The 18933-nt window shown below is 38.2% G+C and overlaps 1 protein-coding gene and 1 pseudogene across 2 annotated transcripts in view; one reads left to right on the top strand and one right to left on the bottom strand.

Annotated features, from left to right (window-relative positions):
* LOC131784030 (deleted in malignant brain tumors 1 protein-like) overlaps positions 1-18933 on the top strand; it is a 67326-nt gene that overhangs the window by 34386 nt on the left and 14007 nt on the right. For both annotated transcript variants that reach the window (XR_010717838.1, XM_066168099.1), the window contains exons 14-16: positions 8134-8448; positions 17521-17832; positions 18398-18718. Coding sequence is in view for 1 of the 2 variants with exons in the window: in XM_066168099.1 (XP_066024196.1) it covers positions 8134-8448; positions 17521-17832; positions 18398-18718 (948 nt within the window). In the remaining variant the exon portion in view is untranslated. The remainder of the gene's footprint in view (positions 1-8133; positions 8449-17520; positions 17833-18397; positions 18719-18933) is intronic.
* On the bottom strand, positions 10052-11525 carry LOC136281546 (uncharacterized; annotated as a pseudogene).

Genomic DNA, 18933 nt, shown 5'->3' with positions numbered 1-18933 from the left:
TGAGAGGTTCAGCAGCCTTGAATCTATTTGCAACATCAACAATTGTCCATGCATACCTATAGACCTTCCTCACTCTTGGGTTTCTGTGATGAGGAAGGAAAAAAATTCAGATTGATGAGCTGTATTCGGGAATAGCACATCAAAATTTGGTTTCTGGATATGCTTCGAGGCAGGCAAATAAATCAACCAGATGGCTTACTTCATCGGCCAAAGCTTTGCAACATCCTCAGACATTCTGGCTTCTTTAGTCGACTTCTTAAATAAAGGCAATCCCTTCCATAAGCCTTTTGAGCTATAATAAACTCTTGAAATCTTTCTTCCCATTTTATTTGTGGATTCACAAAAAAAACTACTGACAGCCAATCCCAGACCAAAGCTCCAGCTTCAACTTAGATCACTTCACCTTGCTTTTGTTGTGTTCTAGGCTTGCAGAAGTCAGAAAACTGTGGCTCAAGATCTTGATTATGTGCCTTGTTTTCTAACTTAAAAGCCTAATCCGTATCAGCAAAATAATGCTTTTCCTGCGCCTTGACACGGTCATTAGCTGCAATCCAATCGAGGAGCCTTGTTCAATTCTCTTTATACTTCTCAAAGACCGCCTGATACTTCTCCATAGCGATATCATGTCTCTCCTTCTCCTCTTAACGATATTCTGGTCTTCACTCAAATACTTTGCGAAATAGCGGTTACGACCACTTCACGCAGTTCATGAGATTAGAAACTTTCTTAGCAATCCATCCGATTATAGTTGCAGCATTAATCAATGTTTTTACCAGCTTATTATCAGACAGTTATTTTACTTAGCAAACAAAAAAGAGTCCACTGGTTTTACTCTTTCTTGAATCTGTGGTTGTGTTGGTTGAGGGCTTTGAGGCTGTAGTTCTGGTTTTCTACTGAGAGCCATCACCTCTTTCCTTCGATTGCAGAGTCCAGCCAGTGAAAAGACTTTACTTGCAATTGAATAATGTCAGTGAGTGAGAATGATAATGGTTCAGTAGTTTATTGTGGTTGTGGTTCAGAAGGCGGTTGAAATCCAGATCTTGTCTTCTTTTCCTTTTCTCAGCTGCAACCCCCCCTGTGTCCTTTGGTTCTGTTTTGTTCTCGGTTAAGGCCACCTTTTGAGCTACTGGTTCTTCTTCAGTCTTGAGTTCTTCACCATCCATTTTATATTTTGAAAAATAATTTTGAAGTTTTCACACAAGAACTTACACAAGCACTTACTCAAGTTCCTACCCAACACTTTACACAAGTATTTACTCAAGTTCCTATCAAGTCATGATAAGAACTTGATCAGCCTCTTTACAAGGCTACTATCTTCTGAAGCTGATTCCTTCACAAAATCAACATCCTTGGCGGTCAGAATAACAGTACTTGCAATTATCATGTACTTTCCGTACCTTAGACTCAATCCACCAGCAATCATTTCAAGTTCTCTCTTAACCATGAAGTTATCGTTCAAATCCTTCAGAAGTTTTCCTTCATCAAAAGGAAGAAGACTTGACAATGCTTTGCATGAGAGCTCGAGAACCGTCCCCACGATGGCTTCGCAACTTTTTGTTGAGAAGGAATAAATAATAATAATAATAATAATAATAATAAACAATCTTTAAGGAGGAAGCGCCCGTCACGTAAATACGTGGTTTTCAGGGAGGTCCTCCGTAAAAAATAAAAATTATTAAAGCTAAAACAAGAAATACAAATGTCACAGATATAAAATATAAAATATACGGCGTATATCTAAACATTTTTATCCATCATTTAAAATATTTATCCATTAAGAATCTTGTAAGGTTTTCCTTGAAAATTGTGCATGGCATTGGCCTTCTTAAAAATACTGGGGGGACATCCAGTCATTTGTAAAACAGAAGTAGGACACCCCCTTCCGAATTCCGTTTCAGGTTTAGGCAGTTTAGGTAAGTAGCCATTTCTAGTGTTGTAGCCATGCGAACTTCTCAATGTCGATTTAAAGCTTTCAAAATGTTGCGGAATGTCTCCTTTGATTTTGTTTTCTACGGTGGTACAACGATGAAATAGACGTCTTCCAGCCAGAGGGAGCCAATTCAGACACTTCAGAGCTTCTGAAGAAGACATCTTGCCTAATTTAATTTTCTTCGAAAATTTGTTCTGAAAACTTTGCAATTTTTCCATTTCTGATTTTAGACCGGGTTTATCTCCCCACACTGTGTCGGCATAGTCTAGGTGTGGCAGCACTTACCCATTGTAGAAGGCTATGCGAGTTCTATTGTCTAACATATGAAATATGCGATTAAACAAAGAAAGACGATGACCTAATTTCTTTAGCAAATTGCTGATATGTGGCTTCCAGCTCCATTTTGCCTGCCAGCATAAATTTGGTCTTCTTGACATTTATAGTCAACCTGTTATCAGTGTACCAGTCACTTATTCCAGTGAATCCACGTTCCAGAGCAATTTGAAGTTCCTGACGCGTTGATGCGTCACAAAAGAGAATAGCATCATCTGCGTACAAAATCATCCGGGTCTCTTTAACAGCATTTGGCAGGCTATTAATGTACACATTAAATAGCAAGGGACCCAAAATGCTGCCTTGTGGCACGCCAAGTGTGATGGCATGTGGCTCTGATAATTCTCCGTTTATCAAAACCCTTTGCTGTCTATGAGCAAGATATCATCTGAACCATCTTAAAGATCTTTCAGACAGTCCTAAATGCTCGAGCTTGCGTAGTTCAGAGAGTCAAACGCCTTGGAGATATCGACAAACAGTAGACCAGTTACTTTACCTTTGGCTATAGATTGAAGAACCCAGTTGTTCAATTGTGTGATAGCTTGTTCAGTGCTATGCCCACGCCTAAAGCCATACTGATGTTGAAACAGAAAATCTAGCTGATGTAGATGGGCATTCAAATGGGAATGCACCACTCTTTCTACGACTTTACTCAATACTGGCAACACAGAGATAGGCCGATAGTTCTCAACTTGCAGTTTATCATCAGACTTGTATAAAGGAGTAACACGTGCAACTTTGCACAGATCAGGGACAATACCATCGCTAATTAATTTGTTCACAAGATAGGTGATTGACGGAGCAAGCTCCGCCTCAGCATCTTTTAGCAGCCTTGCTGGAATTCTGTCAAGTCCAGCTGCCTTATTAACTTTCAAAGAATGCAAAATGCTTTGAACAGTGTTCTGTTCAACCCGTTGAGAGTCCAAGGTGGATTTGATATCACTCTGCTTGTTTGCTTCTTTCACTGTTTCATATTTCTTCCATGCGTCCTTACTCACAGGGCGCAATCGACCAGCAACTTTGCTGCCAATGGCAGCAAAAAACTTGTTGAATTTTGTTGCTACGCTTTTTGGCTCCGATACTAAACGTTTCCCGTCATGTACCTGAAAAGGAGAGCCCCCCTGGTTATTAGAACCAATCACGGAGTTTAGCGAGCGCCACATGTCCTTAGGATTCTCAGCTGACTCAGTTAGATTTTTGTGGTGCAATGCCTCCGCTGATTTTATCTTTCTGTGCGTAAAGTTTTTCAATCTAAGATACTCATTCCACTGTTCCTGATTGCCAGATCTCTTCGCAACTCTTAATGCATAATGCATAAGTTCTTTAAGATCATTAGTGATCCAAGGTTTAGACGCATGTTTTGTTCTAATTCTCTTTAAAGGAGCATGCTGGTTTGCAACATCAACAAAAAGATTATTCCAGGCGACTACAGCATCATTAATATCGTCAAAAGACTCTATAACACTCCAGGGAACGCTAGCAATGTCTCTCCGAAAATGGTTTTTATTGTAATGTTTAAAAGATCTTACGTCGCGGATTTCCACGTGAGTTTTGCAAACTCCGGCTTTCTTTACTACGAAAGTAACAGAATGATCACTTGCTCCGAATTCCTGGACTCCATGCGAGACAATACGGTGAGTGTTTTTAACAAACACAAGATCACTTGCCGTACTTGTGAATTCCGTCACGCGTGTGGGCTCTTTGACGAGTTGACTTAGACCATGGAGACGAGTCGTTTGCATTAATTTTTTGGTATATTTGCATGGTTTCAGGGCAATAACATCCGAGGTGAAATCTCCCATAATGATCAAATCCTTTACCATTTCGTCGTCCAATTTAGCGAGAAACTCCTGTTCCAGGCCTAAGATAAATTTCTCTTGATTCATACTTGGTGGTTTATACATCACAGCAAATATCGTGTTCTTAGCCTTTTCTGGACATATTTCTACGCATACCATTTCTAAACAGTCAGATTCTAAGTCACTTCTCCGCTTGCTTGGCCATTTGCTCCTTACAAAAACGGCGCAACCACCTCCATTTCGATTCTGTAGCAAGTATAACCCGAAGGACATATCTTACTATCAAGCAATGTACAATCCAGACGCGATTCTGTCACCGCAAACACATCCAATGCTGCTTTCTCCATTAGTACTTCGGCGTCGGCATAGTGTCCCGGCAAAGTTGCAATATTTACATGAGCAAATTTCATTCCTCTCTTCTTAAGATTTGCATGAAGATCTTTATTTATCCTTACACTGGGCTTTCCTTCTTTTACTCCTGTGTTAGTTGTTTCATGTGACTTGCGGACCGGTGTATGAAAGCCAGGTGATAAACAAGTTATGCATTCCCAAACAAGAGAAGGTTCGCAAAGTTTATCATATTCCGTTCTCTTCATACCGATACACTTCGCATGAAACCACTTGTCGCATGAATCGCATTGTATCGCCATCTGATTCTTTCGGCATCCTTTAGTGCAAACAGCACAAGCATCCGTCACCGGCCCTGGATTCTCCTGTATATCTCCTGCTAACAGAACCATGTAAGTTGCGCAGACAGTGATATTTGCCAATTCCAGTGCGGCCATACATTTCAAAGATGGCGACACAAGTGCTTCACGTAGGAACCTTCGAGTCGGACCAGAATTTCGCGTTGGATACTGCTTAATATCCAAACCCGTCGACACAGCGATACTGCAGGACGTCTTATCGAAACCACGGTTAGGTTTTAGAGAGTGTAGGACAATTGTGATAAGTAGCCAAGCCAAGAATATCAGACAACATCGATAGCCCGCCATTATTGCAAATAATACAATGACTATTCTTTATGTTGCCAGTCCTATGTACCTGTGCCTGATTTGATTGTGATTTGGACGCAGTGATAATAGGACGAGTTGAATTTTCAATCAAGTCTCATATCTTTTGAAGTACTTCTCAACGTCTTTTTCGGAAAGCTTCTTGACTTGATCCCGAGTGAGAGATACATCAATTGTCTCCCTCGCTTTGCCACTTGCAACGGGAATTGCAAGCTGCTCTTAATGATCCGAATCATTTGTGGCTTCAGCCTCGAGAATACTCGTAACATCTTATGTGTCTTCTTGTTCGGCCGTATCACCTTCTAAAGAAGTCACATGTTAAATTTCAAAATTAATATTGAAGGGGTTACCAAGTGAAAAGATGATAGGTAAATATTTCGCTCCAGCGAGCTTTGCTCTTAATTCCTTCTGTTCATCATTCCTTAACTCACTCGCATAACTCTCTAATATGGTCTTTATGTTCTCACTGAATGGCAGCACAGTCATCGAGATTGATCAGTGTATTAGTTCCTTCGAATGCTTAGATGATCTTGAGACAATCATCGATCTGGTCTTGGAGTGGAGTCAAGACAAACAAGTCCTTATAACTTCCTGCAAAACCATCATATGAAATGTTGTGGATAAATGTTGGGAAATTATGAAGAAATAATCAACCGTTCCTCGGATGGCGCTGCTCAACAGGTTTACTAAGTATCGCGTATGTCCTGAATTGTAGGTCTGACTGTTAATGAATTGAATGGAATATCATCAGGATTCAAATTGTATTATATTTTATGATTTCATTGGGTAGTGTCCTCAAGAGTAAGAGCTTATTTCATATTTTACTATTATTCTCTTATCGTTGTTAGTACTCAAAGCTATCTTGTTGATAGTTTCAGTGACGATTTCATGCTTAGAAGATCTGACTACATACAACTTTCTCATTTGCATAGTTTCGTTGTCTTCGTGGGAAATATTCTTCTTTATCACATGCTTCTTTACCCCTTTACACTTCTTCTCCTCTTTTCCCTCAAGCATCTTGGAACTGTAAATCTCTGCTCTCAACCAAAAGAAATCTTCACTGATCTTTCCACCAGTTTCATCTTTCATTATGCCCGCAACCTTCTTGTTGCATCCGGTTAGAATACCAGAAGGGTGATCTTTAGGGTAGTTACCTGTTTCAAACTTGTCTTTCACATCGCGGTTGATGTCTTTCAAGAAGTCATCGCTTTCTCTTAAGCAAGTCCGTCAGTATCTGTGGAGAGCAGCTTTGCTCGATCTTCATATTTAGATTTGATCGAGTTGTGGTGAAAGTCGCACATCAACGTTTCGCTAATATCGAGGATGCTCATTCCGCAAAAGACAGGCTTATTGAATACCAACTTCGTTCGCTTCACATGGATTTCAAAGACATTTTCATCGAATATGGTCAATCGCTTGAAGTTTTGTTTTGCTTCAAGTTTCAATGCCTTCATACGGTTTTTGACTTATCCCATCCACGTGATTCCTGATGTTTTCCATCGTCTTTCCAAAGACAGAGGTATTCATAGGCTTGAAGAAATCCTTTTCGAAGTCATTTTTTTCATTCGCGCGCAACCTCGTGTTGAACTCGGTGTGGCTTTCTACCCAAGGTTCTTCTTTGAAGATTATTCCTCTGTAAATCTTTTCTATCTTCAAACCGCGATCAAGATATTCTTCGCAGTTCTTATGGTGAATGATATACCTCTGTTTGTAGTTGAGATCCTGATTCAGCTTCTCTACCCTATTAATAAAAAGCCTATCATGAGCAAGTAGAAAGTCGTTATGCAAGTCATGAAGCTCTTTTGGACATTCAAGGTCCAACTCAAGAATGCAAGCAACATCTCTACAATTTTCAAGTTCAAGGTCAATCATCCACTTGAAATATCCAAAAGGAAGAGAGTAACACATTGCCCATCCGTATAAATTATTCGCACAAAGATAGAAGATGTATTTCGTTGGCTTTGCATCATCAAAAATCACCCGTATATGTGTTGTTTGCCCTTTCATAGTGGTTTGAGATCACTGAGATCCCTCCCCGAACTCCTTATTTAATCATCAATTAAACTGTTAACTTTTCTTTGCTGGAGAAGTGGTTCAGACACCTGAGGCAATGTTCTTTCGCTTTCTTATCCTTGGAGGTTTGACTTGGGAGTAATCTGTCCATGTCACTTATCAGGCATCAGTGCTTCACTTCACCATCTGATATGAGAAGAAGGTTGACCTTTTGCCTACTATTTTCCTTCCTGCCAACACTCTCAATTCTAAATTGACTAATTCTGCGTTGATTGCTTTTATCACTTATCTTTTTTATTTCTCCTTATAGTTCCTCGTCATCTGATGACTACATAGTTATTTTGTAGAATTAAGGCGGAATGTACAATCGAATCAAAAATAGAGTAAGAGATCAACACTATCTGAAAGGTACTTTATTAAAAAGCCAAATTTAAAAAAATAGGTGCTAATAAGAGCTAAAAATCCACTCTACTGGCTATAACGATTCAGCAGCAGGACACCTCAAATAATTTCTTAATTCTACGAATGCAATAAAAGTGATAGACAGCAAATGAACAAGTCCTTTGGATATGGCTTAACCATTTCAAAACAAAGCAGATTCTCAGGTTTCAATCCCCGATTACAATTAGCAGTGCGCTGCTCAAACGTCTTGCCCTACATCCGAAGTGACCACATCATGCAATAAGCGACAATAGTGAACAACCGCAACCTATTTAGGAGTTAAGGCATTGAAGGGCTTGAATTCCGATATTTCTCCTTTCTCTGTGTTGAATTTTCGCGGAGCACTGCATAGTAAATACGAATCATAGTATCATAGTCATAGTTGGGTTAGGACATTTTTATACTTTGCAGTTTGTGCTTTTTTAAAATTCCTACCGGGAGAACGTTGAAAAGAACAGTTATGACATAGGACGTTTTTTGGGGCGCGCTTCCACCCTAAGAAAATTTTTTTTTTTGTTTCAATCGTCCCAATTTCTTACCAGGAAGACAAAATTTCATTTGCTAGCTCTGCATTAATAGTTTGTCTCTTTTTTTATTCTAACAGTTATTCGTTTGGTGAACCCTTACAATTTCTTACGTTCTGGTCGTGTTGAGGTGCTGCACAATGATACATGGCTAACCGTTTGTGGCTCTCATCACTGGGATTTACGAAACGCTAACGTAGTTTGTCGCCAGCTTGGATACGATGGAGCCTTACAATCATCGCGTTATACAGAATTTGGACGACGAACTGGCCAGGCATGGTTGAAATATCTGGATTGTACAGGAAACGAGACATTAGTATCACAATGTCCTCTGAGATGGAGAACCCGTCGTTGCTGGGACTATTATAATGCTGGCGTGGTGTGCCGACCTACAGGTAAGACAGCTATAAAACTATACAGTACATTGATCAAAAATTAATAGTAACCTTTTGGCCTTCTCACATTTTGTTAATTGCCCCTTCATTTTGGTTTAAGCAACGATATTTGCACTGAATCAACGTGAAAATGTTAATGCGACGAAAATTACATTAAGAAAGCTATTTGATAAACGTTATATTGAATTTGTCGAATTAACCCTTTTTTGTAATGTGTAATAACTTCCTTATTAACCGACCGTGAGGACCGAGGTCGTATTCCTTGGTCGTGGCAGGAAGGACCATAAGAAGCTTCTTATAGTGGATCTTACAGTGCGCGCATCGTGGCCCCATCAGTTGTCAAAGTGGTAGTAACCCATCAAGCTGATAAAATTTGTTAACCTTATGACCATACTAACGGGGTGCTACTTTTAACATGTGCATTTCTACACCATAGATTTACGTTTTTATAAGCAGGCGAGTCTGTAGCCTGACGTTCTTTGATTGAATTGTGCGAATATACTATTTCGCTGAAGTTACCTTAAATGTTATGATATTTGGGTGGCGTTGAAATACTCAGGCTCAGGCGTTCAATTGTGTTATTCTTACAAATGCTGATATCCATTCCTCGATATATGCAATTTTTCACAAAATATATGAGTTTTGCCTGGTGGGAATCTGGAAAAGGAATTATTCTCCTGACAAGGCCATAAATTATAGGGCGTCCCCATCTTTTGATCCGTGTGTTTAATTTGACCTGCCTCAGACCCTTTAATCCGTAGGGACAACGAGATTTAGGGTTGCTGTTATGTATTTTGACGAACGAAGTTTAAATCCACTAAAGGCTAAAAAGAGTTTGACTTCCCGCCAAACTCTATACAATTAATGACTGGTCCCTAAACTCCCATTAATAAATTCTTTAACAGCCAATGAGGAATTCTGAAAAAGTGAAGGGCTAACTAGAGCTTCACTTTAGGCTTGCTTAATCTGTATATCACTAAGAATAAACTTATTTATTTTGAATTTGCCGGCTTTCTCGACAAAATACATGGCTTTCGTCGATTCCGTGGAAACAGTTCGAATGGCAAAAAAACGGAGCAACTAGGAACCAATCAGAACACCCGAAGTGTCGGCAAGCTTCGCGGAAGGTGTGGGTCACAAGAAGCAAATGACGAGTTAATAAGTATTGACGGACCTGTACGGTTCCTGCCGTTCGCAAGCGATTTTAAACTTCTGTCTTCAGAGATTCCCTCTAAAAAGGATACATCTTAATGATTTTCCTTTGAAATGTGATTAAGTACGTTGGTTTTGAATGGTGTGCCATTTCCCTTTCAGTAAAAATTCTTGATGTTCCCTGAAAAAATTTTCTGTGTGCTACTTTCTTCGTTTTTACCTACCTTTTTATCTACCGGAACAGATAATTCCAGACATAGCAGGGTAATTTAGTGTTATCAACAGAGTCGAAAAAGTAAGTTGGCCACAGTAAAGAGTTAAAAGGCTGAAGCTTCGAGCGTTAGCCCTTCATCAGAATAATGGGAGGAACGATGGGTTGTGTGTGGGTTTAGATGCAGAAAATGGAGCTACGCTATTGGTGGGAATGTAGGGAAGAAAAAACAAGAATAAATTAGTTGAATAGAAAGCGCTCGTTGATACCTTGGGGATTAAGAGTCCTGATTATAGATAAAGATAAGATAAATTTTTGCTCTTGAGGCTTTCCGAACGGCCTAGATTTAATAAAAGGCTGCAAACTGCCATATGCTGTTTAGAATGATTAGAGAGATTTAAGTGTCCAGCAACTGGTTTGGATGCTTCCTTGTTATTTCTTTCTACGTCGCGAAGATGTTCTTGGAATTGGTCACTTAGTCGACTTCCTGTTTCACCAATGAATAACTTTTTGTAATAAGTGCAAGTTATGCAGTAAACGACAATGGCGGAGGTGCACGTAAAGTGACCAGTAATCTTAATGGAACTCTTGGGTTCCGACATTTTCTCTACGTTATGAATAAAAGGACAAGTTTTGCATCGTGAGCGAGCGCATTTGAAAGTTTCAGATTGGTCATTGGTTTGAAATGAACTTCTGACCAAAAAGTTCCCTGAGTTTTTGTCACGTTTGAATGAAATCATTAGAGGTTGCGAAAAGATAGTGCCAGTCTCTGAATCGTTTCGGGGTAATTTAAAGTTTTTAAGAATGATAGATTTAACTGCATGGTTGTGAGGGTGAAATGTGAGAGTGAATGGAATGTTATAAGTATTTTCCTTCTCAGCCGTCTGTAATGCTGACTATCGATCGATTTGTTAGGCACGGTGGTGGCCCTCTTGATAGACAGAGACAGGATAGCCACGTTTATCGAAAAACTAGCACATTGCCTCTGATTTTTCAGAAAAATCAGAGTCGTCACTTCATAAATGACGAGGTCTAAGAAACTGTGAAACTGAAGGTATGGAATTCTTGACGTGTGATGGATGCGAAGATGAATACAGTTAACTATGTGAATCTATGAGTTTGTAGTAAATACTAGTACATAAAGCGTTGTCTTCAATTGAAATTTTTTTACGTCTAGAAAAGCCAAAGAAGTGTCGGAGATTTCCCAGGTATATTTAAGAACCGGGTGAAAGGAATTGACGGCAGCCTTTTTAAATTGAGTGAGCTCCTCTCTGGAAGAGAAGGTAACGTCGATGCAGTCGTCAATGTAACGGCCGTAGGGTTGAGGTTTGGGGCCGTGGTATTGACTAAAAAATTGGTGTTCGATAAACCCTGCCAAAAGATTGGCTTAGCTGGGTCCCATCTTAGTGCCCATCGCTGCGCCATTAGTTTGTTTGTAGTAGTTTTCACCGAATGAAAAGCAATTGAGTGTAACTACTAGTTCGGTTAGGCTAGGTGGAGTAGTGTTTCAGAGCTAGGCTCCTTAACAGTGCGCTGGTCGAAAAATGTTTGAGGGCCCGGAAACCTTCGTCGTTGGGAATGACAGTATAAAGAGACATGAAATCCGTAGTAAAATAAGTTTGTTTTCGCCAAAGAAATTAAAGTTACGACAACTTGCAAGTGCGTGTTGGCTGTTTTCAATATAAGATGATAAAGTTTTGACGATAGCTGCCATAATTTTGTCTAAATAGCTGGAAATAAGTTCAGTGGAACAACTGCAGACAGAAACGATGCGTCCACCTGGGTTGTTAGGTTTGTGGATTTGGTTAAAAAGTAAATACACGAAGTTCTGGGAGTGATGATGGTGAGATTGTTTGCAAAGGCCGGCAATTCTTGTTAAGCTTTAAGATTGTTAATCGTATTTTTGAAAATTTTTTGGTTGATTTAAGTGAGATCTTTGTTAACTTTTGCGTAAATGTAGGTGCCAAAGCGTCTTTTTGGTAGAGGTCAGCCATGTTTTTGCGTCTTTTCAAACTCTTTAGTAGTGACCACTCTTCCGAAGAAAGATGGAAAATTTGTTGTTACGATTGAATTTAAGTTTGTTGATATCGTGGCGACATTTTTCGATGAAAAAAGCTAAAGATAACTGGCCCTCTGGGGGAGTCCATTTAGACTTTTGAATATGAAGTGTTTCAAAAGTATCTTTGTTCGAGGTGTTAGAATCATCCTCTTTGTCGTGGAAAAAAGGTTTCCAACTGAACGTGGCGAAAGAATTTTTCAATGTCTTGCTTAACTAAAAATACTTCGGCTTTTTTTTGGAAATGGGAACAAAATTAAAGCCTTTACTGAGAACTGATTTTTCTGAATTGGAAAGTGGTAAATTTTCTGGAATGGTAACTACAGTTCTGATGCTTTGAGGTGATGAATCGCTAGTAACATGAGGACCGATAAGTTGGTCGAGTTTTTGGACCTTAATTTGGTGCAAGTTTAAATGAAGTTACCACAGTGTCTTTAGAAACCTACTCCCCTAATTCCAGATATATTTTTCTAGAACGTCGTCGGGTATCTTCTATTTCCTTACTTTAAGCGTAATTTTAAACTTTTTAGGTTCTTATTAAACGTGGAGCGCGTCGGAAATTTCTATGTGCCGTTTCCCTATCAGTAAGTTCTTGAGGTTCACTGACAATATTTTCTGCGCACTATTCTTTGTTTCAAAGTGAACCATCTCTACCGTACAAGATAATTCCAAACATATATTTCCCCAGAACTTCGTCGAGTATCTTCTATTCCCTTCTTTAAGTCTATTTTTAAAGTTTGTAGATTCTTGAAACGTGGAGCGCGTCGGATATGTTTTTAGGATTCGTAACGCTTCTGCTTTAAGGTTTCACAGAAGGCATAAAATAAAATTCCTGAAAATTTAATATGTAATTTAAAAAAATTAAGATTTATCAAACTCTTAACATTTTATTTTGGAATCTCTTTTACTTCGGGAGATATAAAAGAAAAAGTGTTTGAGAGCAGAATGAAAGGCGATAGATCGATGACACTTAATGTCAACTTCTTCTCATCACGTAATTAACGATTCTAAAACCACTATTGATTTACAATGACGCACTGAAAAGTTTTATACAGTTCTAAAATCGCTCCTTTGTTATCAAGTCTACTTGCTTGAGTTCTTTCCGAAAGCTTGAGAGATTTTTTTTGTAATTGAATTTTTTTTCAAGCTGTTATTCTGTCCAAAAGCGATAACTCCCTTTTGGCGTTCCGAAAATAGGAAAATTTCTTTGCAGTTTGCATCGTACCGGAAATATTGTTCACTGATCGTGATAGAGGTTTCTACTGGACATAAGAGATTCAGTGGCCAGAGTCTATTTCCATCGAAGTTCCTATAGGCGCTAGTTTGCGAAAAATATCGCCGAAAGTCCATAATTTCGCGTCGCATTGCACTTCGAGAATCAATCAGTTAAAAAGGTGTGTTGTGTTTTTAGTGTAGAACTCCTTTCTCTGCCTGACCTCTTTCCTCTTCTTTTTACTGTTTGAAGTGCCTTCCAAATCGACACATTAAGTTGCATATTCACACGAGTTACACTTATTCTACTTGACCTTCATGTAACTCATTACATAAAGTGTCTGCTCTTTGCTTTCTAGCACACTTTAGCGCCGATAGGCAAATATTGGCGAAAAAACTACCTTTTTTTGTAACAAAGCGTTTTGGTTTGAATTCTGGCCTTTGAAGAGTTTGCTAATGGATCAATTTTCGTAAAATTTGGAACACCACGGAAATGTAATGTACCTCAGAGGATAATCCCGGATTTTCGATTTGTTCCTTATTTCTCGAGATGTAACGTCTTCATTGAAAACTTTGCTCAAAAGCGCTACTTTGAAGGTTAACAAAATAATTTTAAAATAATGAGGCGTTAAAATACTAATCACAGACACGCTTTTAAGATTCAATATGAGCAGATCACGTTCCGGTAAAAAAAGAAACGTGTTAATTATAATGCGTCGTTAAAAACTCTATGTTGTAAAACGTTTCGGAGTGAAAGATTAAGCTCCCATACTGTTCAATGGCAAAAAGAAATTAAATTAAATTAAAAATCCGAAATCTGTGGTCATTAAGCTTTCAGAAAATTTATACTTTTACAGGAATAATGAGCACAATTTTCACGCTGTCTCAGTTTGAATGAATTTTCCTCTCGTGATAAACGAATCCTTTTTTCCCACCTGGTAAATAGTGTTGACGGGCTTGTACGACTCCTGCTAGGCGTTGAGAGTACTATCAACAATTTTCCCCGTATGTAAACAAATGCAGAGGCGTGGTTGACTAATATCCTTTAACAGAGGCAATTCTACTGAAAACAAATATTTTAAACGTTGACTGGATACGCAGAAAGTCAAAGCTGATCTGGCGAGGAGAGAAGATAAGTCGAGTAATAGAAGTACCAAGAAAGAGTCCCCTTTCTCCCATGTTTTTACAGTGCATCCAGGAGTCAAGCACTCGGCCATTTTCAGGGGTTATCGATTCGATATGTTTTACATTGTATATACTTTGATATGTTTTCGAAGTAAAATACAGAAGTATAGCAATCGGTCATTTGAAAGAGTTTGTAATCGCAGGAAAGAGATGAGTGTTTACGATGAGTTTTTCATATTAGCATCTTCGCTCTATGCGGGTACTCCTCACGGTGTTTGCCTGATTTGCTAAGATTCATATTATTCATAGGTCGAATGTTAGAAAACCGTAACCCTGACCCTTTATAATAAGTATTCATCCAAAAATGGAATCATGGCCGATTGATTTCTGAGGCTGCTTCTAGAAACAGAACATGCATTAACCAGGTATCTATAAGTTTGAATGACGAAGCTGTTGAATCTCAATTTCCTGATAACAATCTCGTTGGTGTGATACTGCGAGAACTTACAATGTTTTGATCGATGTTATCCCTTAAAATAAAATTAAAATGTGTTAACAAATGTGAAAAAGGAGCATTTATAAACATAATACGAGAATTGTTTTTATAGAAGATTTCTCAAAAATGACTTCTTGTTTTAGGTTTGCTTAGTGTATAATTTGAAAGGATAGCTGGTTTATGGTCGTTTATGATTTAGCAATTGATATCATTCTTTTATTTTGAGTGTTAGAATTATTGATACTGAAAAAATTCTGTTATATTTCTTAAATGTTCCTAATTATATGCAATTATATCATGATTTTGAGAAAAAATATAACTATTTCTTATTTTTCTTTTGTAGTTCACATAGTGTTCACAACATGTGCTACACCATAAAACAGATTGAATACAAGTTTAGTTAAATATATTTTAAAATTGAGCTTCAGATATTATGGAGAAGCTAAACAAATGTTCTCAACCATGCTAACCATGCTACAAATGAAAGCAGTGGCATCTTAGCGATTGGATAAATAGGGTACGAGTATTATCATAGCTTCCACTACTGATGTTAGAAGAACTGGGGATGTGAAATTCTCTGGAATAATGTGACAATTCTTTTTAGCAACCTATGTGAGAGGTTTGGCTTTGTCAGGTAGTTCTACAATACAATCACGGTGACAACCCGATCTTAGAAAAGAGTTACCGAAATGCTCTAAGGAAAGTCACTACAGATTTTTCCACGCATCATTGCCGCTCAATTAATGACCGCAACAGGATTGATTAAGCGAGCTAACTTGAATGTTGCTAAAAATTCCATGTAGCAAACATGCAGAGTTATTAAATAGTACAGATTGACTTTTTAGTCTTGTTCACTTAAGACCCAAGGCAGTCTATTCGTCCAATTTTAACTTAATGCGCTTATTATTGTACTATCCCACAGATATAGCTTTAGGATACTTACCTTTTAGAAACATTGCTCAGGTTCAATGATTCAACATTTGTTTTTGAAAGGAAAACATTTTTTCTTATAATAACCTCTCTCACTATCTTTTTGTCGGAAGTTGAAGTTGATTTTCTGCGAATTTAGTTCACGTGGAGGAGATCATTCCATTCGGTGCTCTTGAAATGTGTTATAAAATTGTTTTTGATTTAAATAGATAATTAGTTTGTATACAATAGACAGAACATTACTTGTCCGCTTGAGGATGCACACTTAACTTTTCAAATTGCAGATATCTTTTCTTGTTCACATTTTGACTTTTTTTTTCCTTATTCGTGATGTTTATAACACCATTTGCGGCAACACTAACAGAAGTTCATATTTTTTTTTATTTTCCAATCGACAATCTGGTTAAGTACAGTGATGCTTACACTTGAAAAGTGTTAAATGGGGGTTCCTTTTATTTTGATAAATATCGTGATTCATGGCAATATCATCAGTCTTTTTCAAAAACCCTTACAAAGTGCAATTTCCTAATTTTAATCTGTCATCTGTTAAATTTACGAGCTCTACCAGTATATTAACTGGTTAACTACAACTGCTACGCTAAAAAGAGTTCGTTTACGAACTTGGTGAGCCCCACCAGTTCTCCGTTTTCTCCTAGAGGCTTGAATTGCAGTCGTTCAACGGTAACCAAAAAGCTTCTGTAATCTCTCTAGTTGGGCATTTGTCCAGTACCTATTTTTATATTTGTTCCATCGAGCTATTTATTAAATTCCATTTATCACATAAACTGCGGTGTTATACAAGGATTTCCGGCCCTGAGAAAAGCCGTAACAACACACGTGAAAAAATATCGTATTTTTTCGTGTTTTGATATGGCCAATCAGCTGCTTTCACGTCACTAGCCTTTGGCGCCACTCGGTCAGGTTGATGAATGAACGGCAGAGCCTTCACGATTCTCAATACAAGTTGTTTGTCGGAGCTTTCTCGAATTATGGTGGCTAAAACACTAAAAAAATTCCGTATCGCTGACAGACAATGAGGTTCAAACTTTTCCAGAAGGGGAAAAAAACCAATACACTAAAAGAAAAACCGAAAGTTGCGTATTCAGTGGCATTGGCGTTAGCATTTCTCTCGGCTGAGAATGAAAATCGACAAGTGGAAGATTTGCCACTGGGCGATTTTGGCCTTTTACCTGAAAGACTTCTTCTGTCGGTAGGACAAAGTCAATAAATGAAATTTTGTAAATTGAAAATTACGACTATTGTAGTTTTTGTAATCATGATTCAACACATTTTTCCATCTTAAGAGTCTGCGCCAACGCACTCTACGATTGTTATTCGATGATTATTTTCATTAATTAATGAAGGCGGCTTTTTTCCCAGTAGAGGGCTATCGTGTTTATATGATAAACAAAATAATACGTGGTTGCTTGTAGATATGGAATTTCTCTTCTCGTGTTCAACTCGACATCTCACTCGTTCGCTGCGTTCATTCGTGAGCTATCGAGTTAAACACTCGAAGAGAAATTCCATATCTACGCGCGCCCATGTATTATTCTCTATTTATCATATTTTTTATACTTTTTATTCAGCGTTTGCGATAATTACGTCATATTGCATGCGCTATATAAGTTTCTAATTTATTATAATTATTATTACTATTATTATTATTATTATTATTATTATTATCGATCGATCTGGTAAGTAAGTAAGTAGGAGGATTATTTCAGTGAGGTAACGTGTAACAGTAACCACAAATACGAATACTGATCGAATGCAATGAATTTCACTGTGATATCTTTTTTTTTTTTTAGCCATAAAGACATTTAATTAGACGAATCTTTGCCACGTAAAGCTTGCTAACGTACAGTTATGTTCTCATATTGACAACAGTTCGCTTGGTAAGCCCCAGCAATTCACCGTCATCTGGTCGTGTTGAAGTGTTTTACAATGGTACGTGGGGTACTATTTGTGACAATTCGTGGGATTTACAGAACGCTAATGTTGTTTGTCATGATCTTGGATACGATGGAGCTTTATCAGCACCTGGTGATGCAGCGTTTGGACAAGGAACCGGTCAGATATGGCTGAGTGACGTTAAATGTGTAAGAAATGAGACAATGATAGCTCAGTGCAGTCACAGAGGATGGGGAGTTCACAACTGTGGGCATCATGAAGACGCTGGTGTGGTGTGTCGACCCGCAGGTATGGTGAAAACCTGTGCACATACTATTACCATATTGACTAACGAGTTAACACTGGAGACACCAGCTCTTCAAAATTCGCGGTTACAACTCAGTCTTAGTCCTACTCTAACTTCTTGGTGATAATCAATGAAATTAAGGAAGTTGGCATTAATGTAATTAATAATGCCAGAGTGAAAAAAAGTGTGTCTCTATTATTCAATAGACTTAATTTCCCATGATAGACAAGTAAATCGCAGATTGAGGTTAAAAATTAGTTAAACCTTAGATAAAATCTATTCGGTGTTCCGTTCAAAATGAATAAAATTCTGTTCAGTCAATCAGAAGGCTTTTTGTATCGTTTCGAAGGAAGACACTTGTTTAATGTGTCTCAATAACTTGATTTCAAGCGTAAGATGGTTTTTGTCTTGTCAAAAGCGTAGAACAAAGAGTCTCTATAAAGAATCAAAGCTTTATGTTTTTTTAAAAGATTCGCTGCGAGAATCGATACAATCTGTAGGATTACAATATTTATCAAGATTATTGGTTCTTCGGTAACCGATTAACTAATATTTCTGAAATAACAGCTATTCGTATTGTGAATTCCTTCAATTCGTCACGTTATGGTCGTGTCGAAGTGCTGTACAAAGGTGTGTGGGGAACCATTTGTGGCGACTCTTGGGACTTGCGTGAAGCTGATGTAGTATGTCGCCAGCTTGGATACGAGGGAGCTTTATCAGCACCAATATTTGGTTACCCAACATCTGGACAAAACACTCGTCAGATATGGTTAAATGGAGTAAATTGTGAGGGTAACGAGACATCGATATCAGAATGCAAGCACCTAGGATGGGGAACTCTCGGCTGTCGGTATTATTTTGACACAGGCGTAATATGCCGACCTAAAAGTAAGGCGATGGAAAAATTTTTCTTCCTTTCTTTTTTCGTTTGCTCCTTCGAATCGATGGTTATTCATCGAATTACATTGTAGTCAACCAAGGCTAACCTGCATAACGGGTACTATCAAGGATCCGGTTACTACTTCCTAATCAAATTTTAGTAAAGGCATTTTGAGAAGTTCTCTTTCATTTGATTTAAATACCTTTTCGAGTCTACCAGCTCC

This window comes from Pocillopora verrucosa, chromosome 6 (genome assembly GCF_036669915.1).
Source record: "Pocillopora verrucosa isolate sample1 chromosome 6, ASM3666991v2, whole genome shotgun sequence".
Taxonomy (NCBI): Eukaryota; Metazoa; Cnidaria; class Anthozoa; order Scleractinia; family Pocilloporidae; genus Pocillopora; species Pocillopora verrucosa.
Note: the sequence above shows the minus strand (reverse complement) of the source record. Positions and strands in the feature narration are given on the sequence as shown.